At 42.4% G+C, this 25,569-nt stretch overlaps 1 protein-coding gene across 7 annotated transcripts in view; it reads right to left on the reverse strand.

Annotated features, from left to right (window-relative positions):
• Window positions 1–2,355: 2,355 nt before the first annotated feature.
• Window positions 2,356–25,569, reverse strand: part of irak3 (interleukin-1 receptor-associated kinase 3) — a 24,345-nt gene continuing 1,131 nt past the window's right edge. For 2 of the 7 annotated variants that reach the window (XM_083934867.1, XM_083934870.1), the window contains exons 2-13: window positions 20,464–20,652; window positions 15,949–16,016; window positions 15,788–15,833; window positions 14,367–14,530; window positions 12,890–12,954; window positions 12,699–12,813; window positions 11,579–11,715; window positions 8,195–8,393; window positions 6,987–7,049; window positions 6,646–6,813; window positions 6,129–6,483; window positions 2,356–3,981 (exon numbers count right to left, since the gene is read on the reverse strand). In XM_083934867.1, the coding sequence (XP_083790993.1) occupies window positions 3,866–3,981; window positions 6,129–6,483; window positions 6,646–6,813; window positions 6,987–7,049; window positions 8,195–8,393; window positions 11,579–11,715; window positions 12,699–12,813; window positions 12,890–12,954; window positions 14,367–14,530; window positions 15,788–15,833; window positions 15,949–16,016; window positions 20,464–20,652 (1,685 nt within the window). In that variant the 3' untranslated portion in view covers window positions 2,356–3,865. Of the gene's footprint in view, window positions 3,982–4,089; window positions 4,259–6,128; window positions 6,484–6,645; window positions 6,814–6,986; window positions 7,050–8,194; window positions 8,394–11,578; window positions 11,716–12,698; window positions 12,814–12,889; window positions 12,955–14,366; window positions 14,531–15,787; window positions 15,834–15,948; window positions 16,017–20,463; window positions 20,653–25,569 lie in introns of those variants that run through there. The other 5 variants (XR_014593657.1, XR_014593658.1, XM_083934869.1 and 2 more) reach the window with 5 other exon arrangements.

Consider the following 25,569-nt stretch of genomic DNA (forward strand, 5'->3'; position numbering starts at 1 on the left):
TAGTGTTTTTTTTATAGATTTATTAGTTACACTATTGATTATCTTCCAGATAATCTTAAAGTTGGTTGTTAGAGAGTCTTTATAGTAGTTGGCCTCAGCATTTCTTGTTTTAGTTGTATATTTATTCCTCAGATCTTTATAGGCATTCCAATCCGAGATATCCTTAGTTGCTCGACGTTTTTTCCAGGCCTTGTCTCTTTCTTTGAATGAATTAAAACGTTCTCCTTTAATCCAAGGTAAGTGTCTACCTTTAACCCTAACCATTGACCAGGGTGCATATTTATTTATAACCTCGAGAAACTCAGTGTAGAAGAAGTGCCACGCATCTTCAACATTTGGTATTAGCTGAAACCTCTCCCAATTTATGTTTAAAATAAATTTAGGTGGAAGATGAGGCATTTTAATCTTCCAAACACAAAATACAATGGAATGGTCACTAAAGGAGTCTGATAATACACCAGATTATACAATTCTATTAGGATGGGTGACCAGTATCAGGTCAAGTAGGGAAGCTGAACTAGAGCAGACCCTGGTGGGTTCACTTATAAGCTATGTAAGGTTTATACTGTTGAATAGATTGCGGTCATTAAGAGAGGACCGATCTAGCCAGTCAGAATTGAAATCCCCTAAAATAATTTTCTCACATGAGTGGTCTAAGGAGTTGATGGTAGACACAATACAATTTGGAGATTCTGTAGGAAATTTTGGAGGTCTAAAGAAATTTCCAATAATTAATCTTTTGTTCGCATGAAAAATTATCCTAACAAAGAGACATTCAAATTACAAAGGATCCTCAGTTGGTATGACTATCTCTGAAGTCAGACTTGAGGAAATGTAGGTCAGAAGTCCCTCTCCTCTGGAGCCCCTATCACTCCTGTATGGGACATAATTATCTAGTTTAACGTCATTGTCAGGAATGTTGTAAGTAAGCTAGACTCTTTAGTCGATTTTAGGTAACAAACTTCTTATGTTCAGGTGAACAACTTTCAGACCTTTAACTTAATTCATTATTCATATAAGACAAATAAATATCCAACTGTTTTCATAGCAGAGAAAAACACAAGTACCCAAACGTGTAATCAACATCACAGATTGTACAATATATAACAATAACAGGGAGCAGAGGTGGGGGACAACAGCTGGAGAGTAGCACACAGCTCCACACATACACATGTTTCACCTCTCATCCAAGAGGCTTCATCAGTTCATGTACGCATCTGACCAGGCTGGGACTGGTCCAACTATCTGGTGTGGAGATCCAGGTATTTAACCTCTCACAAGGCCGATGATGTCAATGGAACCCTTTTTGCTCCAAGTGCCAACGACCGCCGTTAGAGTGGCAGTCGTTAGTGGGAAGTTGGTTTGGACTTTGTTAGTGATCTATTCAGTGACAGTCGTTGGAGTCACAGGAGGGTTTTGTGAACAGTTGTTTTTTGAGGTTAGATTGTTGAATCTCCTGGGAAGGGATGAAAGGGCAGCATTGTAAATTGGAGATAAGTGCTGTCTCAGACCTCCTCCTCAGCGATGGTTTCTCTACTTTTGCATAGGTGGCTTCTTTTACTCTTCTTTCAAACCATCTGTCCTCTCCGTCCAGGATGTGGACATTGTTGTCATCAAAGGAGTGGGCTTTCTCCTTGAGATGGAACTGGACAGCAGAGTCCAGGCCTGAGGAGTTAGCTCTCCTGTGTTGGGCCGTGCGTTTACGCAGTGGTTGTTTTGTTTCTCCAAGGTAGAGATCTTTGCATTCCTCGTTGCATTGGACAGCATAAACCAGATTGCTTTTGTGGGCGTGTGGTGTACTGTCCTTGGGATGTACTAGTCTCTGTCTGAGTGTGTTACTGGGTTTGAAATACACAGGGATGCAGTGTTTGTTGAAGATCCTTCTGAGTTTCTCTGATACCCCAGCCACATACGGGATGACTATGTTGTTTCTCTTGTTTTCTTTTTCTTTCTCAACCACTTTGGTTTTCTTTCTGGAAGCAGCTGCTGTTTTCACAAAGGTCCAACTGGGGTAGCCACAAGTTGTGAGGGCGCCTCTCAGGTGCGTGCGTTCTTCCCCTTGGGCCTGTGAGCTGGTGGGTACGTTATTGGCTCTATGCTGCAGTGTTCTGATAACTCCAAGCTTGTGTTCCAGGGGGTGGTGGGAATCAAACAGTAGATATTGATCTGTGTGAGTGGGTTTTCTGTATATCCCAATGTGGAGGCTCCTGTCATTCTCCATATGTTGTATCTCACACCTAAGTTCATTTCAAGCATCCTTACCTTCCTCACACTTGACCGGAGCCCAGGAAGACATGGGAGCACTGAAACAAACAGCAGAGCTCATCAAGCAGTCAAACACACAGGGACACAGGGTTTAAGTTAAAAAGATGAGTTTATTTTCCCCACAAAACTGAAGTAAAAAGAGTTGAAGGGTTAAATTAGGTCAACAATATATAACTGTCAAAAACTAGGACTAAACTAAAAGGCTAACAAAACAAGTTGTTAACTCAGTTAAAAGACCTAATCAAAATATGGCATGAGGGTAACTTATACACTGACAGATAAAACCATTAAACACACACGGGACACACAGACATCTCTGTATAAAATGGCAAAGGCTATTTACACCCAGGTACAAATATCAATGTATGCTATTTGTACCCAGGTGTCAATAGCAAAGAATGCTATTTCCAACCTCTATTTTTCCCTAAACCTACCCAAATAGTTCTGTTGCCTAAACCTAATCATGTAGTTTTGCTGTCTAAATCTAAGGCTATTTAACCTGGTTTTAAATAGACACTCAAGGCTATGGAAGAAGGCTTTTTTTTAACTATTTCAGACTAAATTAAAGACTAAACTTTTGTTTAAACTAAGACTTTAGTTTAAAAACTTTTTATGGAAAAGCAATACTTTCATTCTGTACTCCTCGAAACGCACCGTTTTTTAAAAATATATCTTTTAATAAAGATTCTACATAGTCAGCCTTCAAGTGCAGTGACAAATTCAGTCCAAAGTATGATTACTTTCCAGAGCAAGGCCACAACTCTTTAACAGAATACTTTTAATTGTTCTATGATAGTGGGCCAGCTATCAAGCCTCTCTGCAAATGCAGACCAGATTTTACTGCAAATGTTTCATACCCGAAGATCAGAATTTTATTTTTGTTTCCCAGTCTTCTTTTATAGCCTTGTGTCTGACCATGGAGGAACTCTGCTCCCAGGTTACTCAAAGACAAAGATAAATGAATGAATACAACATGACACAAACTAGCATTATACTATGACAAAAATGGAAACTGAGTGAATATTTTAACCGAGAAAGAATGTTAAGTTGAGGTGCTAATAAAGACATTCTTAACCAAACAACTGAATGTGTTTACTGAATGTAGGTCAAAAGAAAGTAAGTGAACGTGTGGTGATGATGTGGGTGAGTGTGTAATGCGTATGTGGTCCATAAAGTCAAAGGTCTAAAGGCTGAAGTGTGCGCAGGAGGGTTGACATTTAACTGTGTTCAGCAGCAGTTGGGTCATCACAAACATGCTGACAAACGTTCTCTTTAGCTTTGTTCATGACTGTGGCTTTGTCGGTTTTACCTTTAAAATATTTGATTATTCATATAAATATTCTATCCTTTTGTTTCTGTCATAGCTGCTGCCATAAATATCATTAATAAGTCAAACAGTAGTATGCTCACACTGACTCCACACAGCTGTGGCTGCATTCAGCCGTGTTTTCCAGTCTTCTTTACTGTGAACTGACAGGAGGTTGCTTCTGTACTAAACTGGGCCTGATCACCTCAGCTCCGAGTTGGCTCAACCACACAGATTCCTCCTGCATGTGACACATGACAGCCCCCAAATGGCCTTAAACAGGAAGTGTGCCCTCTACTGCAGTCCTGTGTCAGAGAACAGTTCCTGTGTGTGAATCTGCCCTCTGTCATAAAGACTCAGTTTGTTCCTCAGTCTCTCCTTGGCTGGGTTTTCCACCACTATGGAGTCTGCTGAAACACACATGACACAAACACGGATTACTTTAGTTGGTCAAAGACAGGGACACACCAAGCTGACGGGCGGCTGTCGGGTGAGGGTTATCGCGGGGAGTTTCGCACCGTCGGCTCTCGTCTGCTGCTTTTTTCAACCATATCAGTGTGTTGAATCAACAGTGGAGCCTTCGGGGAGAGAAATCACTCTAATTGGCAGTTGAATCATAACCTGACTCCTCCAGATGGATTGACTCTCATTGTCAGCATATCCATCTGGGAACTCTGGTTTGGAGATCTTTGGGAAGAGAGAAGAAAATACTGGTTGCTGATTGGATAAACCATCTGTCTATCACCAACATACAGGTCAAATCGACCAATCAGATCACTGAGGCGTATGACGTACTAACAGCGTCCATGTTGTGTGTAGTGCTTCTCGTTGCCTCACACTTAAAGCCGACTCAAAACCAACGCTGATTGGTTCAATTGCTTGGGCAAACTTCTCCAAATTTTCTCAAGTTACCAGACTGATCTGAGAGTAAAATACAATGGAGCTCACAGATCAGGATGGTCTCACGAGGCTAGATGAGTCATTGCACAAGAAGAGAAACAAAAGTGAGGAAAGTAAATACAGGGCTTAAAGTGAAAGTCGGGCGAAAATGGATCCCATGGTCTTTTACCGCCTGAAAATACATCAAATAAGCCATCGAGACAGTTTTTTTCTTTGATCAACCATGTATTGAGAGTGCCCGGAGAGAGGCTTACAGCCCCTAACAGTTATTAGCTTGGGGCGGTCTCATCCAAAACATCTTTTTAACCACCAATACTGCTGAAAATAACCTCTGCAGCAGCATGAGCAGAGTCCCTACACAGAAAACAAAGCACCAACAACGTAGTTAGAGAACCCAGAGTTTATTTAAAAAGACTATCTTAAAAGACTTACCAACTACCAGCCCCTTTCATAGTAAGGTCTGTACAAGTGGATTATTATTTTGTAACTTACATATGCAACTCCTTTCATTCCTATGTCAACACTGGATAGACATCGTCACAAACAGCACAGTATTAATGCAATTCCTTGGAATTATAAATGCCTTAACTTTCCTTCTTAAACTGAACTCCAGTGCATTCGGTAATTGACTTGTATGGACTACCTGTCAACATGGACCTACTGATGAGGCACAAACAACCTTTTTAATAAACTCTGGGTTCACTAACTACGTTGTTGATGCTTTGTTTTCTGTGTAGGGACTCTTCTCATGCTGCTGCAGAGGTTTGCTGTTATTTTCAGCAGTATGAGTGGTTAAAAAGGCGTTTAAATGCCTTCACCGTACTGCCCCGAGCTAATCACTGTTAGCCCTGTCTGGCTGGGCATTCTCTATAAATGGTTGATCACAAAAAAAACTGTCTTGATGGCTTATTTGAAGTATTTTCAGGACGAAAAAAGACCGTGGGATCCATTTTCGCTGGACTTACACTTTAAGTCAAGAGGCTGTGAAATGGAAGACTATCTTGTTATATCAGGATTTATGTTAATACCCGGATGAGACCATGGCCTGACACTGCCCCCACGATTTCATATGGTACTGCAACGTTTGGTCCGTATCGGACAGAAGGCTCTATCCGTATCTGTATCTAATGTAGAGCATAATTGAGCCTTTAATTTTAGTTTAGTTTCGGCTGATTTGAATGGGGTTTTAATGATTTAGACTTTCCAAATGTTATCGGACCAAATTAATCATATTCTGATGGTGAAAAGATTAATTTCCTGAGTTTTGTGATGCTTGAAAAAATGTATCCATGGATTTACAGTCATCTCTTTCGTCATGTAAGTCAGTGGGAAAAAGTCTATTTTGGCCCCCTAGCATCATCATGACCGACCAAGAAGTTGCACTAGGTCTTTGAAGTTGGCTTGGTGTGTCCCTGACGTAGCACACACACACTGTTTATCCCACATGTAAAACATAAATGCAAGTGATCACACAGATTTTTATTTGAGGTGGTTTTAAATGTCCCACTTGGTTCACAGCTGATCAGGTAAAGTATTTTGGGTAGAGGATCAAATGTTTGTTTGTTTGTGATCAAATCATTTGCAGGTTTGGTGAGTTTGGAGTCTTCCAAGCTTTCCAAAGTCTGGTTGTGTAATGTGGAATCTTAACAACACTTACTGTGAATGTCTGTGTGGTTGGGGCTGAATCCATTGGCCCTGCAGTCCTCACAGGTCAGATCCCCTGTCTCTGCGGGGCAGCTGCACTGTACAGGCCAGCTGTTGTACAGGTCCGCCGCTGCCTCCCCGTAAGCACCACTGACTTCGCTCAGATATGTCACCTCTGACTGGCTGTATTCACAGGGCCCCGCCTGTGTTGGAGAACCAGGGGGGCTGTGCTGCTCGTCGTGCTCTACAGGTATGGAAGGTGAGGGGCTCAACGAGGCGTAAACAGGGTCTCCATCGTCCAGGCTGTGGGGCTGGTCGGCAGGGGGGCAGCTAGGTGGAGGAAGAAGCTTGCTTAATGCCAGAAGTACCTGCAAACAGTTGAGATGAACGTATTTATCTCCTATGATGATTCCAGCAGCATAAATGAAGACCATGAGAGGCAGTGGAAAGCTCTACAAGTTAGCATTTGGAGCTTATATATCATTATGTAATCCACTCCTAAAAGTCAAGAACAAACTTTTAGTGCTCACGTTCTCCATGCATGGTCTTTTGCGGTAGTGACTAGCAGTGCAGTCCAAGGCCAGACGCAGGAGGCCGAGGGCCACGCCATTTGGCCACCGCCCGGCCGCCACATCCAGGAACTGCAGACATGAGTCCACGCCACCACTGTCCTCCACCTCAGTGACAAGCAGATCTCTCTGACAGAGCACACGGAGCATGTGGCCGGTGAGTACAGCCCATGACAAGGTGCTAACACCTCATCTGAACACATATGACTGTTGTTGTAAGACCCCACAATGTATTCATAGCCTACTGTTAAAAGCTTCATGTAATCAACGAAGGTACGATTCTAACTTGAGTGTTGACTCACCAGTGGTGTCTGATGAGGTACGTTGTCTTTGACCTTCCGGCCTGTTACTGTTTCCATTATAACCTGAGAGCAAGAAAACGGTTGTTATTAGCAATGATTAATAATGTTTCCGTCATGGTCCTGTTTTTATTATAGTAACATTTACTAACAAGCACATCTATTTCAGGGTTGATTTTTTTTATTGCTTTTTTTTTAGACTTTATACTTAGACTCCACTACATTTCAGAGGGAAATATTGTATTTTAAACGGTTTAGATCATTAAATTAGATTGCTACGGAGCAGCAACAATCTCAAACATGTACACTGCAGAACTAACAGGCTGAAAGCAGCCACCCTGCCCACAGCAGAACGAACAACCTGAAACTAAGAACCAAAAAACAGAGAAAAGTCTTGATGGATTGAAGAAATTGGGGACTGCGTTTATCAACAGCAAAGATGAAAATCATCCCAGCATCACTTAACAAACTTAGTAGAACCCCAGTGTCTTTAATCCAGTCAGCTGCTCAGTTCTTCACAAACACAGGAGCTGTTGCCAAAACTTGATGGATTAGGCGCTACAGGCCTTCATTGTCACTGAAACCTCACTATTTACAACACTTCCACATAAACAGTCTCACACACACAAATAGAGGAAGTGTTGTAAATAGTGAGGTTTCAGTGACAATGAAGGCCTGTAGCGACTAATCCATCAGTCGATGGAAAGAAAAATAAACGCAGACGATATGATAATTGATGGCTCAAGTCTGGAGTTTCCTGCTTTTCTCTGTTTTCTAGCATATAACCTAAATATATTTGGGGTGACTAAACATTGGATATTTTTCACTATTGTCTGACACTTTATAGACCCAACATTTAATGGATTAATGGAAAAGTGACCGTGCATGTGTTCGTGAAGTGACTAAATAAAGGAGACCTGGATTAAACTGCACAAATTAAAGTTGTACTCCATAAGATTTGAGATCCCTTGTGGCAGTTAGGTGTAACTGCAGGTGAGACTGTTCTTTCAGAGCCTCCATCTTGTCACGTTCACGGTTACTGTGTGAGCTGACTTTATTTATTACTTTTTGTTCTTTTGTAAACTTTATTAACACGCATTCACCACTTCCAGTCCCCCCCCCCCCCCCCCCCCCCACACACACACACACACACACAAACAGGAAGTTCCTGATTAACTGTAGCTAAGCTTAGGTGATCTTGTCACAATCACCATTCCGAAGCAGTAAACATCCAGGCCGAAGGACAGCTTGTTGCCTCGGATGTACTCCTTGGGGAGGTATCCCTGGTTGCTGTGGCACTTCGTATCCAGAGTGATAGTGCAGTGCTGAATGGCTGAATGAGGACGGAGACGAGCCAAACCAAAATCAGACAGCTTGGGCTGCAGGGCATCATCCAAGAGTATGTTGGCACTGTGCAGAGAAGGCACATGGACGCCGTGTTAACTTTCACCGACAGCAGAGAGACACAGGACATATGGCAACTGACAGTGGCGGTCCACTGTATGACAGGACCTTTTGTAATTACATCATAATAAATATACACCAAGTTAATACATTGGTTGGTATGAGGATATTATAGAATCTGGAATTCTAAGGTAATCTTTAATCACTTCCATTGGGGTCAGAAACCTGAGCGCCGCAGTCTGAGCGCCGCGATGTTGGAGTTCACCCCGGTGGACAAGAGGGTCGCCTCCTTACGCCTGCGGGTGGTAGGGGGGAAAACTCTGACTGTTTGTGCATATGCACGGAACAGCAGTTCAGAGTATTCGGCCTTCTTGGAGACCCTGAATGGAGTCCTGCATGGGGTTCCATTAGGGTTCCATAGTTCTGCTGGGAGACTTCAATGCCCACGTGGGAAATGATGGAGACACCTGGAGAGGGGTGATTGGGAGGAACAGCCTCCCTGATCTAAATCCGAGTGGTCGTCAGGTATTAGACTTCTGTGCTAGTCACGGATTGTCTATAACTAACACCATGTTCGAACATAAGGATGCTCATAAGTGTATGTGGTACCAGAGCGCCCTACGCCAAAGGTCGATGATCAATTTTGTGATGGTATCATCTGATCTGAGGCCGTATGTTTTGGACATTCAAGTGAAGAGAGGGGCAGAGCTGTCAACTGATCACCATCTGGTGATGAGTTGGGTCAGAGGATGGGGGAAGATTCTGGACGGACCAGGTAAGACCAAACGAGTAGTGCGGATGAACTGGGAACGTCTGGAGGAGGCCCCTGTCTGAGAGATCTTCAACTCACACCTACGGCGGAGCTTTTCTGGCATCCCTGTGGAGGTTGGGGCATTGAACCGGAATGGGCAATGTTCAAAGCTTCCATTGCTGAAGCTGCAGCGGTGAGCTGTTGCCTCAAGGTCTTAGGTGCCTCAAGGGGCGGTAACCCTTGAACATCGTGGTGGACACCGGTGATCAGGGAAGCTGTCCGATTGAAGGTGGAGGCAGTTGCAAGGTACCGACAGGCCAGAAGGGCTGCAGCCTCTGCTGTGTCAGAGGCAAAGCAGCGGGTGCGGGAGGAGTTCGGAGAAGTCATGGAGAAGGACTTTCGGAAAACCATTCGACATCTCAGGAGGGGAATACGGGGAACCGTCCAAGCTGTTTACAGTAAGGACAGGACGCTGGTGACCTCAGCCGATGAGGTAATCGGGCAGTGGAAGGAGCACTTTGAGGAACTCCTTAATCTGACTAATGCGCCCTCTTTTGTAGAGGCAGAGCTGGAGGCTGATGGGGAATCATTGTAAATATCCCTGGCGGAAGTCGAGGAGGTAGTAAAACAACTCCACAGTGGCAAAGCCCCAGGGATTGATGAGATTTGTCCAGAAATGCTGAAAGCTTTGGGTTTTCAGTGGCTGTCTTGGTTGACACGTCTCTTTAACATTGCGTGGAAGTCTGGGACAGTGCCAAGGGAGTGGCAGACTGGGGTGGTGGTTCCTCTGTTTAAAAACGGGGACCAGAGGGTGTGTGCCAATTACAGGGGTATCACACTACTCAGCCTCCATGGTAAAGTCTACTCCAAGGTGCTGGAAGGAGGGTTCGTCCTATAGTAGAACCTCAGATTGAAGAGGAACAATGCAGATTCCGTCTTGGATGTGGAACAACGGACCAGCTCTTCACTCTCGCAAAGATCCTGGAGGGGGCCTGGGAGTATGCCCATCCAGTCTACATGTGTTTTGTGGATCTGGAGAAGGCATATGTCCGGGTCCCTCGGGAGATACCATGGGATGTGCTGCGGGAGTATGGGGTGAGGGGGTCACTTTTGTGGGCCATCCAATCTCTGTACACCCAAAGCAAGAGCTGTGACCGGATCCTCGGCAGTAAGTCGGATTCGTTCCCTATGGTGGTTGGCCTCCGCCAGGGGTGCGCTTTGTCACCCATCCTGTTCGTGATTTTCACGGACAGGATATCGAGGCGTAGTTGGGTTGCAGTTCGGTGGACTGAGGATCTTGTCTCTGCTTTTTGCAGATGATGTGGTCCTAATGGCATTGTCGGTCAGTGACCTTCAGCACTGGATCGGTTCACAGCTGAGTGTGAAACGGCTGGGATGAGGATCAGCAACTCTAAATCTGAGGCCATGGCTCTCAGCAGGAAACCGGTGGATTGCTTACTCCAGATAGGGAATGAGTCCTTACCCCCAGTGAAGGAGTTCAAGTACCTGGGGATTATGTTCACGAATGAGGGGACGATGGAGCGTGAGTTTGGCCGGAGAATCTGAGCAGCGGGGCATCTAGTAAGTATGCCCCTGGGCGCCTCCCTAGGGAGGTGTTCCAGGCACGTCCAGCTGGACACCCAGGACTAGGTGGAGAGATTATATCTCCACACTGGCCTGGGAACGCCTCGGGATCCCCCAGTTAGAGCTGGTTAATGTGGCCTGGAAAATGGAAGTTTGGGGTCCCCTGCTAAAGCTGCTGCCCCCGCGACCCGAGCACGGATAAGCGGTTGAAGATGAGATAAGATGAGATGAGATGAATGAAGTGTGTTTTGATGTGTTAACAAGGTCATTAAGACATTGTCTGAGGCTTTGTGTAAACGTCCCAAAACTTGGAGAAGTTTGCCCAAGTGACCGAACCAATCAGCGACTGTTCAGCATAAACAACATAGAGGCTTCCACAGACGAGATGAGCAGCTATGGAGCAAGCCGCTCACTAACTCTTTTTTCTCTGGATCCTTCAGTTGAATATGGACCGGGCTCCTGAAATTGGGCCTTTGATCCGTAAATTCACATTACAGAAACGGAAAATATCCTTTACCCACATGTTGTTTACTTTCTCAGCTTTGCCTCGACGCAGTTACTACGTCATACGCTTCGTTGATCTGATTGGTTGATGTGGCCCGTATAGTGGTGATAGACAGATGATTTATCCAATCAGCAACCAGGATTTTCGCCCCTTCCCAAAAGATCTCCAAACCAGAGTTCGCAGATGGATATGCCAAGCAAATGCGAATCAGGCAGCAGTTTGATGATATAACGGTCATATTGAGTGTTGCACAACAGTGACAGTGCCCTCTTCAAAGAGACAACAGACGTTGGCAGAAAGCTCTGAGGGATGCAGTAGTTCTTTGGAAGCCTTATCTACTTTATCTAGTACCTGGAGATGTTGCCACAGATCACTGGGCAGGGCTGGGCGGTATGGAGATGATGCAGGGCCTTTGCACTCCCCTTAATGATGGTGAGACGCTCTTGCCAGGACAAACAGGGCTCTCCATCCTGGACAGTCACATCATACTATTTTACAGACACAAATAAATACTTTTAAACAGCCAAACTAACTTGAGGCATTAGAATATATGCATATATAGCATACAGTATATATATATATATATACATACTGCTATCCATGGAGTTAGACTATAACCTACTGTTAGCACAATAAAATAGGTTTCTGTTATTGTTGGTTGCCTTTAGAATAGAGAATATAAAAAAATTCTGTCACTATTCCTGTCATTATGGTTACTGCACAATGAAATCAAAGTTGCAAAATCATCCCAGGGTCTTTTCGGCACTTACATACATCAAATAAGTCATCATGACAGTTTTTTTGTTGTGTATGAACTATTAACAGAAAGTTGCTACCAGCTGGACGTGGCTAACACTGATTAGCTCAACGCAGTACGGTGAGGTCATTCAAACGTCTTCTTAACCACTAATCCTGCTGAAAATAACACCCAACCTCTGCAGTAACATGAGAAGAGTCCCTACACAGAAAACAAAGCACGAACAACGTAGTTAGTGAACCCAGAGTTTATTAAAAGAGTGTCTTAAAGACTTACCTACTGGCCCCTGTACCAGCTCCTCTCATAGTAAAGTCCATTCAAGTGGATTACCAAAGTCAATTTCAAAGGAAGGAGCCCATTGGTGCTTTGTTTTCTGTGTAGGGACTCTTCTCATGCTGCTGCAAAAAATGGTCTTGATGGCTTTTTTGATGAGTGTATTTGCCGAAAAGACCCTGTGATGATTTTACGCTGGAATTTCACTTTAATTGTTCTAAAGGTGCAATTATACAGTTAAAAACTTTGTAAATTTCCGTAAAGGCAAATATTGAGTCCAACAAGTTCACTACCTCTTTAGTGTAATTAAAAGTTTTACCTGGCAACTATTTTGCCCTGGCTTAGTAAACATGTCACACAAAGAAACACACTTGCTAACAGACATAGAGCAGCATGAATAACCGAAGGAGGCCCCCAGATGTTGATGGATGGCATATCTACCTGATGGTGTAGTCTGTGAAAGAGAGATCCATTGTGGAGGTAAGGATACACCAGACAGTAGCGGCCCTCATCCGAAAAACAGCACAACAGGTCTAAGATGTTTGGATGTTGGTACCTGTAACGCATCACCACACTTAATAAATAGAATAGATAGATATAGAAATGTAGAGAGAGTGAGGGTTGGCACTTACAAATGATGAATTTCCATTTCTTGTCTGAAGATATCCCACTGCTTCTTCCATGACTCCATATTTGTCTGGAAAATTTTGAAGAGGAATGCATTTTTGGCAATCAGTACCCCATCATTAAAAGGAAACCCAGTGTAAAAGAGTATACAGGGGTCATATAATTTTTTTTTGTGGGGGGGGGTTATATGGAAGCCTTGAGAGACAAGCAGGATTTACTTTTTTTGCCAGGATCATTTTTCTGTTTGTTTGGTAATTTTTCCAAGTTTTGTTGTTGTAATATTCACTCTGAAATAATCCCCCTGGGATTATTAAAGTATTTCTCATTCTGATTCTGATTTGACCATGAGAGGCTGCAGTGCACCGCTACCCCATGTTTTTGTCCTAAAAAGGAGTTTTTGTACCAGGCTAGTTTTTATTTTATTGGAGGTTAAGTTTATCAATAATTAGGGGCGTGGCCTCTTGAGTTACAGCTAGCCTCTGGCCTTCACTTCTCCTCGGAGGTAAACGTCAGCCAGATGGATGTATCTCCCTCCCGCCCTTTTTTGGTAAGAGGAAATGAGGCGGAGTCAAAGTCTGACAAGATGGAGACTCCCGTAGGCGAGAGCGATAGGATCGAGTTGAGAGAACGGACCTCCACGAGTATGCTACGTCCATTTTTTAATAGCCACAACCTTTAGTCGATTGCATATGTGGCATACAGGATATGTATGTGTATTTGACCATTTGAGTTAAGGCATGAGAGTGAAAAAGGGCGAAAGCTGCAGGCCTGTGCTGCATTCTTCAGTTGGTAGCTACACCCAAAGTCCAGTTTGTTTGAATCCACTTGAAAAGGTGACCGCTCACTGGCTGCATGGCTGGTCCCGGTTGGCAGCAGTGTCCATCTGTTGCGCGCTTTTCTAAACTGTATTGTCTATTGTCTGAGGCATTCCCAGGCCAGTGTGGAGATATAATCTTTCCACCTAGTCCTGGGTCTTCCCCGAGGCCTCCTCCCAGCTGGACGTGCCTGGAACACCTCCCTAGGGAGGCACCCAGGGGGCATCCTTACTAGATGCCCGAACCACCTCAACTGGCTCCTTTCAACGCAAAGGAGCAGTGGCTCTACTCCGAGTTCCTCACGATTGGCTGAACTTCTCACCCTATCTCTAAGGGAGACTCCAGCCACCCTGCTGAGAAAACCCATTTCGGCCGCTCGTACCCGCGACCTCTTTCTTTCGGTCATGACCCAGCTTTCATGACCATAGGTGAGGGCAGGAACGAAGATTGACTGATTGGTGCAAAATAAAATACATTTCTAGCCAAAAGAAAGACAAGAAAGTGTTTAGAGTGCACAGATGATTTTTTAAAAAACAACTGTTCACACAGATGAAAAAAAAACTAGGAAATGTGATCCTGGCAAAAAAAAAAGAAGATAAATCTTGCCTGCCTCTCAGGGCTTCCGTAGATTTAGGAGCAGGCATATTTCACTAAAATCGGCAATCACCTGTTTAAAAAGCTTTACTGTAATCTGTTTATTGCCAATCTGTGCTCTGTAGACATCAGAAAATCGGCCCTCTGCAATTCTCATTTCATGATGAAAATCTCTCGTCCCCTCTATGATTTCCTGGAAAGTTATAATTGGTGGCGTTTTTTCTCCAGCAGAGTTCACTGAAATACAGAGACAGATCACCAGTCTGAATAAATAGTGGACACCATAAACTGTACAAAAAAGATGGACATAGCTCCCAGTGAAGCCAATGCTGAATGGCTTAAACCTGCATTATTTCGAATGTCCAGCAGGGTGCGACTCCACTGACTCCAAATAGAGATTGTATAGAAGTCAATGAAACAAATGTACCACCAATTATCGTAGTAAACACGCAAGAGTTTATGATCTTAATCACTAGAAGTATTTTTCAATACAGCATTTAATAAGTAGTCGTCCCATTTAGCGTAAAGCAGGGGACGATTTAAGGCGGGTCTACCTTGTAATTGACAGGTGGACGTGCTTGCAACAGGATAGAGGTTAATACAAATCTACGGCACTGTGTATGGTAAAATAGCAGTGAACCTTTTTTTTTATGTTTTTGGATGTTGTTTGTGTTAAAGTCTCAGGACTTTGACCCTTTCACTTCATTAAAGTTAATCGTAACATTTTGGTTGCCTGATAATTACTTGTTCATTGTTCAGTTGCACTTTGCTAACATAGCTAATGTTAGCAAGACAGCTCTAGGGTCTGCTGGTAACTTAGGGGAAACTTCACATTCTTTACCAGATCTGTGTCACTGCAGTACCGAGAGTAGTCACTAGTCCGCCCAGTAGTTTCCCTCTTTAGCATTTAGCAAATAAGGTCCCATTCAAAAAAAGTTTGGTAAAGTGTCAAAAGTTAAATATACCCATATGATGTTTAGTTAAAATGTCCAGTTTTGGGAGAAAGGGGCTGACATGACTGATATGTTTTTCTCCTTTGGGGCCTCAGAGTAGGGAGCCCCCAGGCCCCCCTTTGCATGAGATTACTCTTTTGCTCGATAACAGCTGAATGAGAACCAGATGTTTTCTGTCCCTTCTTTGTCTGCTCGCACTATAAGAACTGAAGCTCTGTGCCTATTCGGGAGATGTTCTCACTTTGGCTCGAGGATCTCCAACTCTTCTAGAGACTTGAAAGACGCTGTACCTTTTGTAATAAACTTTTTTTATACGCAACAAGACATGTCGGCGGGCTTTCCTGCAATACATCTTCATATCATCTGCATCAAGATACCACAAAAGTGAAGCCAAAAATGCCAAACTGAAGGCTTCAAAACGGTAGTCCACAAATTAATAGGTTACGTCAAGTGGCTATGTCCATCTCTTTCATACAGCAGTAGCATACTATGGTGGACATGAATAATTAAATCAATCCATTCAAATGTTCACTTTACTTACAGGGGCATGGTTGACTAGCAGAACTCGCCTCTGGTTGGATGAATCCCTTATTAGAAATAATACAGACAGGATGATCATTTATTCTTCTTACTGCTCACAGTTCAGGCAGGGTGCCTCCTGTTTGGACATAACACATTCAACAATGGAAAAAACAGTTCTACCTTCACTTTAGCTGGTGAAGTCGGCCCTTTGGACTCTGCATGGTGATTGCTGGGGGGCACTTGGGACTCTGAAATAGACACATTTCCCAAATATTCAGTTCAAGTTTTATTTCCCTTTCTATTTCCCTATTGGATCACCATGGTTTGCTGATGTCAGGCATGCAGCACAAAGAGGGACCAAGAAAGGGCTTTACAGCACATTAGATCACTATATCAGAGATAACTGCTGCAAAAGTTCTGTGGTTTAAAAACACGTCACGTAGTTTCCTGCTCCTAAATTCAGATAAAACTGCTCAATAGGGATACAAGTTTTATCCAGAAACAGCAACGCTCAACAACTGTGGGATAACCCAAGGTCAGACAGCCAAAAATCTTGGTGTTATGATCCAATGAAGCGTTTCTTTTTATCAGCACATTCAAGATATCACCAAGTAACAGATTTTCAGCTTTGCATCCATGGCTGACGTAGAGATGCTAAATCATGCTTTTGCATCATCCAGACTGGATTATTGTAACATTTTGTCAGGCGTATCCTCAAAGTGCTGCAGTTAGAATCCAAAATAAAATTAGAAAACTTGACCATAAAACACCACTTTTTGCTTACCTGCATTTGCTCTCAATCCATGTCAGATGACATTTTCTGTCTGTCTCCAGAGTTAAAATGAAGTCACCGGCCCCCTGGGCAGCCTGATTCTATTCATCTCATCTCATCTCATCTTCAACTGCTTATCCGGGGTCGGGTCGCGGGGGCAGCAGCTCCAGCAGGAGACCCCAAATTTCCCTTTCCCGGGCCACATTAACCAGCTCTAACTGGGGGATCCCGGGGCGTTCCCAGGCCAGTGTGGAGATATAATATCTCCACCTGGTCCTGGGTCTTCCCCGAGGCCTCCTTCCCAACTGGACGTGCCTGGAACACCGCTTTAGGGAGACTCCAGCCACCCTCCTGAGAAAACACATTTCGGCAGCTTGTACCCGCGACCTCGTTTTTTCGGTCATGACCCAGCTTTCATGATCATCATCACTCCCACGCCCCCTCCAGGATCCTTGCGAGAGTGAAGGGCTGGTCCGCATTATTCCTCTTCAATCTGAGGTTCGACTATAGGACGAACCCTCCTTTCCAGCACCTTGGAGTAGACTTTACCATGGAGGCTGAGTAGTGTGATACCCCTGTAATTGGCACACACCTTCTGGTCCCCTTTTTTAAATAGGGGAACCACCACCCCGGTCTGCCACTCCCTTAGCACTGTCCCAGACTTCCATGCAATGTTGAAGAGACGTATCAACCAAGACACCCCCTCGAAACCCAAAGCTGTCAGCATTTCTGGACGAATCTCATCAATGCCTTGGGCTTTGCCACTGTGGAGTTGTTTGACTACCTCAGTGACTTCCGCCAGAGAAGAAGAAGAAGAAGAAGAAGAAGAAGAAGAAGAAGAAGAAGAAGAAGAAGAAGAAGAAGAAGAAGAGAAGAGCCTGAATCTATTGAGGCCTTAAATTCCAACTCAAAACTCAACTTCTTACAAACACAATTCACATGACGTTGGGAGGTAAACAAAAACAGAATACAATGATTTGCATATCATTTCCAACTTATAATCAATTGAATACACTACAAAGACAAGATATTTACTGTTGGCTTCGGGGCTTGGCATTGTCTCGCTGAAATAAGCAGGGATGTCCCTGAAAAAGACGTTGCTTTGATGGCAGCAGGTGTTGCTCCAAAACCTGTATGACCCTTTCAGCTTTAACGGGGCCTTCACAGATGTGCAAGTTACCCATGATGCCATGGACACTAAAGGCACACTCAAATTGCCCATCCGTACCGGCGTGATGATGTATAGGCAGCAAGAAACATTCGCCGAGGCCCAGGTAGTGTGAGTACAAACGGGCCAGGGCCGCGGGGGGAGAGGGAGGGGGGGACAAGTACCCTAAAGCACGGGGCACGGTACGGATGGACAGTGTGAGTGAGCCTTAACACACCCTCATACCATCACAGATGCTGGCTTTGAACTTTGCGTTGAAAACAATTTGGATGGTCCTTTTCCTCTTTGGACATGAAGTCCATGATTTGGAAAAAAAGGATTTGAAATATTGACTGTACCCTGGTAACATCCTTGACAGAGTGATTTTCAGTTTTTAATGCAGTTCCCTCTGAGGGGTCAAAGGTCACAGTCATTCAGTGTTAGTTTTCAGCCTTATCACTTATGTGCAGAGATTTCTCCAGATTCTCTGAATCTTTTAATGATATTATGGACTGGAGATGATGAAATCCATCAATTCCTTGAGATTGTACGTTGAGAAACCTTGTTCTTAAGCTGTTGGAGTATTTGCTCACACAGTCGCCCCATCCTTTCTTTGTAAACCACTGAACTTTTGGGAGAAGCCACTTTTATACCCAATCATGACTCTCACCTGTTTTTAACCTGTGGAATGTTCCAAACAGGTGTTTTATGAGTTTCATTTCTCAACTTTCCCAGTCTTTTGTTGCCCCTCTTCCAGCTACTTTGGAACATAATGCAGAACTTAAAATTCAAAATGAGGGAATTTTTTGCAAAAAAACAAAACAAAAAACAATAAAGTTTATTAGTTTGAACATTAAATATTTTGTCTTTGTAGTGTATTCAGTTGAATATAGGTTTAAAAGGATTTGCAAATCATTGTATTCTGTTTTTATTTACATTTTACACAACGTCCAAACTCTATGTGAATTGGGGTTGTACTTAATACTATACAAATCCCTAATTTGTTTTTTTTTTATAGTGGTTGTGGTCATCGTGGAAATCTTTTAAAGAAAAAAGAACTTCTCACAGTGGAGGAGGAAGTACATCTCTGTCTCTACTTCCCCTGTCGAACAGTCATCACATACATGCTCTCTCTCTCTCTGTGCTTCATCCTAAAGCCTCTACACCTTTGTCTCTCTCTTGGTCAAAGGACAGTCGTCCTTTGTCGTATGTTGCACAGAGTGTAAAGCCCCTTGATGCAAATTTGTGATATCGGGTCAAATAAAATTGACTTGACCTTGTAGACTGTAACATTACTGCAAGTTACTTTGCAGGACAGTACGAAACAGAGAGCAAATTTGATTGAGTTTTTTAGAGAGCCTTTATTATTGTATGCTACAAGAAACAATCACAGCCAAACAGAGCCATTAAACGTGACCTAAAACCAATCACAGCAACGAAACAGCGGAGCTTGGAGTAAGTTTCACAAAACTTTTCAAATTACAGATAAACAGTCAATAAAATGTGTTGCTCAACCCAAGAAATATCTGTGCCCACGCAAAACCATTGAAACTGGCTAAAACTGCTGTAGTACACATGCCAGGCCTGGATGTGGCGCTGTAACTGCCACAGAAATACACCAACAACGAAGAAGAAGAGACGGGGAGACGCTGTGGAGAATCCAAACACCAGAGAGTTTCTCTCCAAATCTGGAGACTTCCCAAATCCTCCTCCATCCTAGAGAGAAATGTGTCCACTGTTTCTGGTGTAAGTGGAGACTTTTGTGCATTTTTGGACTCTGATGCACCAATCACTCTGTAGTTAGTGTCCTCAACAAGCAGAGGGTGCTGCTGTGAGCCCCTTCCCCGTCCCAAAGCAATCACAGGCGGGTACTGTCTCACTACATTTAGAGACTTTACACACATTCTTAGAACTTAATTTAGAAAAAGAGACTAGCGACCAATTTAGCGACTTTAGCATCCAGTCAGTAAACAGTCTATGGGTCCGTCTCTCTCCTCTCACGCGGCAGCACTGTTGTTGTTATGTGACGGTTGGAGATAATGCCAGGAGATAATGACAGCATTGTTTCAAAAGATACCGTTTCAGGCTCTAATAACACCGGCTGCGTGTGGATGGTCGGACTAACCGATGCTAAAGTTGCGCCATTACAGGGTAACACCTCTCTGTGTGGACGGACCCATATGATAAATGGTTATGATTGGTCAAGGAAGGGCAGGGCCAACTAGACTGGAAACCTTTTTGAATGGGAGAGGGGCCAGACTTATCTGCCAGAGCAAACATACTTTTGCAACATTAGTGTGATCAGCTGTAAAGTTGTCACACCAAATAGACTAGTTCTCATTCAATTTTCATAAAATTTACAAATTGTAACTTTTAAAAGACTCCAGTTAACAAGGGTTCATAGTGTCTAGGAAGTTATACTTCATTTTGTTTGATTAGATTGGTTGGTAGATCTGGTACCAGCCAGACATGACTGAGGGATGTTGAATGCAGAGGAAAAACGGACTGGAGGGCACATGACTTTCTTCACATTAAATACTTTTTTTACTTTGACTTTCCAGGGTGTTTTGGACGCTCTTTTTCAAGAAACACCCCGCTCCCAGCTACTATTATATTAGCTACTCTTAATTTAGTATGTTGATGAGGGATACCCTGTAGCCATAGAGCTGTCTCAACATAACAGATACCATCTGCTCAGTACCAGTAATATTTCAAATGAACTATATAGATAAAGAAATAATGTAATCATCTTAGCCTTGAACTGTTTGTAACTGACCTTGATCTTGACCCTTGAAGAGCTCCATGGCCCTCAGATGGCCCATGTCTTGCAGAACTTTCAGCAGGTCCTGCACTCTTGATCTCTCCTGAGCCCAGGACCACAGCAGCTCCCTGGTGGGACTCCGACCTGTTGCCTCCACGCGCTCCAACATGCGAACTTCTAACAAGTCGGGGACAACTCTGACAGCTGGAAAGCAAGGAAGAAGACAGATGGAAAAAGTTATCAAATCAAGCAGGAAAGTAAAACGGTGTATAGAAAAAACCCATTCCTTTACCCACATGTTACACATTAGCTTGGTTTACGGATGACTTCAAGTTGCTTACAGTCTTACTAACCACCAAATTGAGAAATCATTATATAATAATGTGAAACACACAAAAGTAACTGTGTGAGCAGTTCTGAATCTTAAAATGTCAAATGTAATGGTACGTACTTTACTTTCATTGATTAATGCAAACTGAATCATTTAAGTTTAAATAGTTGACTGCAGTGATCTGCAGTAGGGGAGACCAGGGATGGTTGTACCACAGCAAAGTTGTAACACTTTAAATTTCTTTAATCAGGAACAAGCTACGAATCCCCTGATTCACTCTGAACATGCTAAGTTTAGTCCTTATTTGTAAAATGAGGCAGAAAAAGTCTTATGGAATTATATATGGAGAAAAAAAATGTTTTTTTCTGCTTTGTAGGTAAATTCTACCATAATAATGTGCAAAGAACAGATGGTTTATGATCGGGTCCTCCTCTCTGTAGTACGGACTCAATCATAAACAATCTGTTCTTTGCACATTATTACAGTACTTTTGATCTGTATATATTACTATTATACATTTGATATTTTATATATATATAGTTATATATAGTACACATATTATATTTCTGCTTTTCCAAAGATATGTTATCTGTATGATATTGTTGTTGTTAAATATGTTGTTTGTATAGATGGAATTTGCAATGACAATAATTTCCCCCTGGGATTATTAAAGTATTTCTGATTCTGAAATTCATCAAACTTATGTAATGTTTATTGTGTGTCTATGTATTTAGATATCTTCCATGCAAGTTGGTACTGCTAATGTTTTAATTGTTAGCTGTCAAGTAAGTCAGTTCATAAGTACAAATGTCTGGGTTAGTTGCACAGATTGCATAAATAATGAGTAGTCTCTGTGACACCACCCATTGGTTTCGAGTAATTCATTAATCGATAGTTGTTTCATCTTATCGATCGATGATTGATTAGTTGATAAGCCGCAATTCTTCTGAGAGGCTGAATTTCCCTCTGAATAGGTTAACTGTAATGACTTTTTTAATGGAATTCCTTTACTAGGCAACAGCCTTGGTCCTTGTTAACTTCCTGTCAGCTGATGTCATTCACATTCACTGCAACAGGAATCAAACATTTAGAATGTTTATGTTTACAACTTTGAAAAGGTCTATATGTAACATAAAATGTTATCTTCATTATGATATAAAGAAAAAATGCAAATCATATTCCTCAATCACTAACTTGACGGAATATCATTTTGGTGGCATATCAAACATATTCTGAATAGAAAATATCAAAATGTTACACAGGCTACTTAAAATGGAAATAAATTGTGTATTCTCTCATCTGCGACATTGGAAACATTAATAGCAGCAGCATAAAAATCATTTCTGAGTGGAAGAATACAATCAGGCCTCTAGACTAACTTTTTTCACCAGGAGCACTGTGGCCCCCAACTGAAAATTTTAGGGGCACACACGGTAAATCAATAAAAGATGCAGAAATTACAATGTGCTGTTTCAAAGTCATGCCCTGCAATAGACTGGTGTCCTGTCCAGGGTGTATCCCGCCTCACGCCCAATGTCAGCTGCGATCGGCACCAGCCCAAGCGAAGATGGATGGATGTTTCAAATTCAGTGTCAGATTTTAACACTAAACTTTAACAGTAAAATGTCAGTATTTTTCTGAGCCTACGGTACTCATGGGAGGTAAAGTATAACACCCAACCAGTTCCACTGCGGGGGGTCTCGCCATCTAAAAGGGCCCCGTTAGGCGCCTGTCAACATACGGCACTGCTCCACGAGTGAAGACACTGCTCCAAGAAGCAGTGTAATGATACGTTTCTACACTGACTGATCAGATCAGTCTGTTTATGTTTTTAAACATATGAAACATATCTACACTGACTGATCAGATCAGTCTGTTTATGTGTTTAAACATATGAAACATATCTACACTGACTGATCAGATCAGTCTGTTTATGTGTTTAAACATATGAAACATATCTACACTGACTGATCAGATCAGTCTGTTTATGTGTTTAAACATATGAACTGTATCTACACTGACTGATCAGATCAGTCTGAATATGTGTATTAAACATATGAACCGTATCTACACTGACTGATCAGATCAGTCTGTATATGTGTTTAAACATATGAACCGTATCTACACTGACTGATCAGATCAGTCTGAATATGTGTATTAAACATATGAACCGTATCTACACTGACTGATCAGATCAGTCTGTTTGTGTTTAAACATATGAACCGTATCTACACTGACTGATCAGATCAGTCTGTTTATGTGTTTAAACATATGAACCGTATCAACACTGACTGATCAGATCAGTCTGTTTATGTGTTTAAACATATGAACCGTATCTACACTGACTGATCAGATCAGTCTGTTTTTGTGTTTAAACATATGAACCATATCTACACTGACTGATCAGATCAGTCTGTATATGTGTTTAAACATATGAACCGTATCTACACTGACTGATCAGATCAGTCTGTATATGTGTTTAAACATATGAACCGTATCTACACTGACTGATCAGATCAGTCTGTTTATGTGTTTAAACATATGAAACCTATCTACACTGACTGATCAGATCAGTCTGTTTTTGTGTTTAAACATATGAACCATATCTACACTGACTGATCAGATCAGTCTGTTTATGTGTTTAAACATATGAAACCTATCTACACTGACTGATCAGATCAGTCTGTTTTTGTGTTTAAACATATGAACCGTATCTACACTGACCGATCAGATCAGTCTGTTTATGTGTTTAAACATATGAACCGTATCTACACTGACTGATCAGATCAGTCTGTTTATGTGTTTAAACATATGAAACATATCTACACTGACTGATCAGATCAGTCTGTTTATGTGTTTAAACATATGAAACATATCTACACTGACTGATCAGATCAGTCTGTTTATGTGTTTAAACATATGAACTGTATCTACACTGACTGATCAGATCAGTCTGTTTGTGTTTAAACATATGAACCGTATCTACACTGACTGATCAGATCAGTCTGTTTATGTGTTTAAACATATGAACCATATCTACACTGACTGATCAGATCAGTCTGTTTTTGTGTTTAAACATATGAGCCATATCTACACTGACTGATCAGATCAGTCTGTATATGTGTTTAAACATATGAACCGTATCTACACTGACTGATCAGATCAGTCTGTATATGTGTTTAAACATATGAACCGTATCTACACTGACTGATCAGATCAGTCTGTTTGTGTTTAAACATATGAGCCGTATCTGCACTGACTGATCAGATCAGTCTGTTTGTGTTTAAACATATGAACCGTATCTACACTGACTGATCAGATCAGTCTGTATATGTGTTTAAACATATGAACCGTTTCTACACTGACTGATCAGATCAGTCTGTTTGTGTTTAAACATATGACCTGTATCTACACTGACTGATCAGATCAGTCTGTATATGTGTTTAAACATATGAACTGTATCTACAACTACTGATCAGATCAGTCTGTGTGTCACCTGCTGCCTCAATCGCTGCGCTGGGAGGAGAAACAAAATCAATGAATCAGTTAAACACGATTTATTTCTTCTCATAAAGCCGACATGAAAACTATTTTGGTTTAGTAAATCTCTGCTGTCACATACGGAGTCATCAGGTCCGTCAGGTGCGACACTGTGACTATAACTTGTAGCCTGATGTTAAGGAAACTGCCGGAGCTCAGGTCTTAAAGTGGCTCCATACTGCACTCTGTTTTGGCCTCTTCATCCTGTCAGTGTACCGCTTCTGGTTTGTTTTGTCGTTGTTATCAAAGAACTGCTTCACTTGTGTTCCCGCGTGTGCGTCAAGTACATCTGGCGCCAAGCGCGCCCTCACGTGGACTGGCGGGGAATTATGGGTTCAAAACGCAATTAATTTATTTTAACTGAGTAATTTCTTATTGACAATTAATCGATAATCTATTAATTGTTTGCAACCCTAGTCCTTACACATTAACTGTAGCAGCAACAACGTAGTTAATGAAGCCAGAGTTTATTAAAGAGTGTTTTAAAGACTTACCTACTGGCCCCTGTACCAGCTCCTCTCATAGTCCATTCAAGTGGACTACGAGAGTCATCCAAAAGAAAGGAGCCCATTGATGATTTATTCCAGCAAAACACGTAAACGTTGTGGTTTGCTGCAGTCACAGTAATCCCTCTGCGTCTCAATCGACGTCTCAATGTCCAGATCCAAAACAATAAGCCACTGGTGTATCAGAGCACGGTCGTCGTACCACAATATCAGCCTATGAAAAGTTTCTGGGTTGTAAGTTTTTATTTTTGTTTCACAACCGGGAAAGATACAAACACGAACCATTCTGTCTCTCTTCACTTCAAGTTGCAGGCTAGTCGTCTTTACCTGTGGCTGCACTCACTGTGCGTCTTCATAACACAAACTCCCTGACCTCTGACCCCTGAGATCTGCGTAATGTTTCGGTGCTGCGGGGAAAGCTGTGTGGGACATTTCCCCAAACTGCCACAAACCACAATGTTTATGTGTTTTGCTGCAATAAAGCACCAATGGGCTCCTTCCTTTGGGATAGACTTTGGTAATCCACTTGAATGGACTTAACTATAAGAGGAGCTGGTACAGGGGCCAGAAGGTAAGTCTCTGGTGCTTTGTTCTCTGTGTAGGGACTCTTCTCATGCTGCTGCAGAGGTTTGCTATTATTTTGAGCAGCATTAGTGGTTAAAAAAGATGTTTGAATGCCTTCACCGTACTGATAATCAATGTTAGGCTGTTAGTGACTCTCTGGAAAATCTACGTTAATAGTTC

The sequence above is a fragment of the Echiichthys vipera genome (genome assembly GCF_963691815.1).
Source record: "Echiichthys vipera genome assembly, chromosome: 20".
NCBI classification, from domain to species: domain Eukaryota; kingdom Metazoa; phylum Chordata; class Actinopteri; order Perciformes; family Trachinidae; genus Echiichthys; species Echiichthys vipera.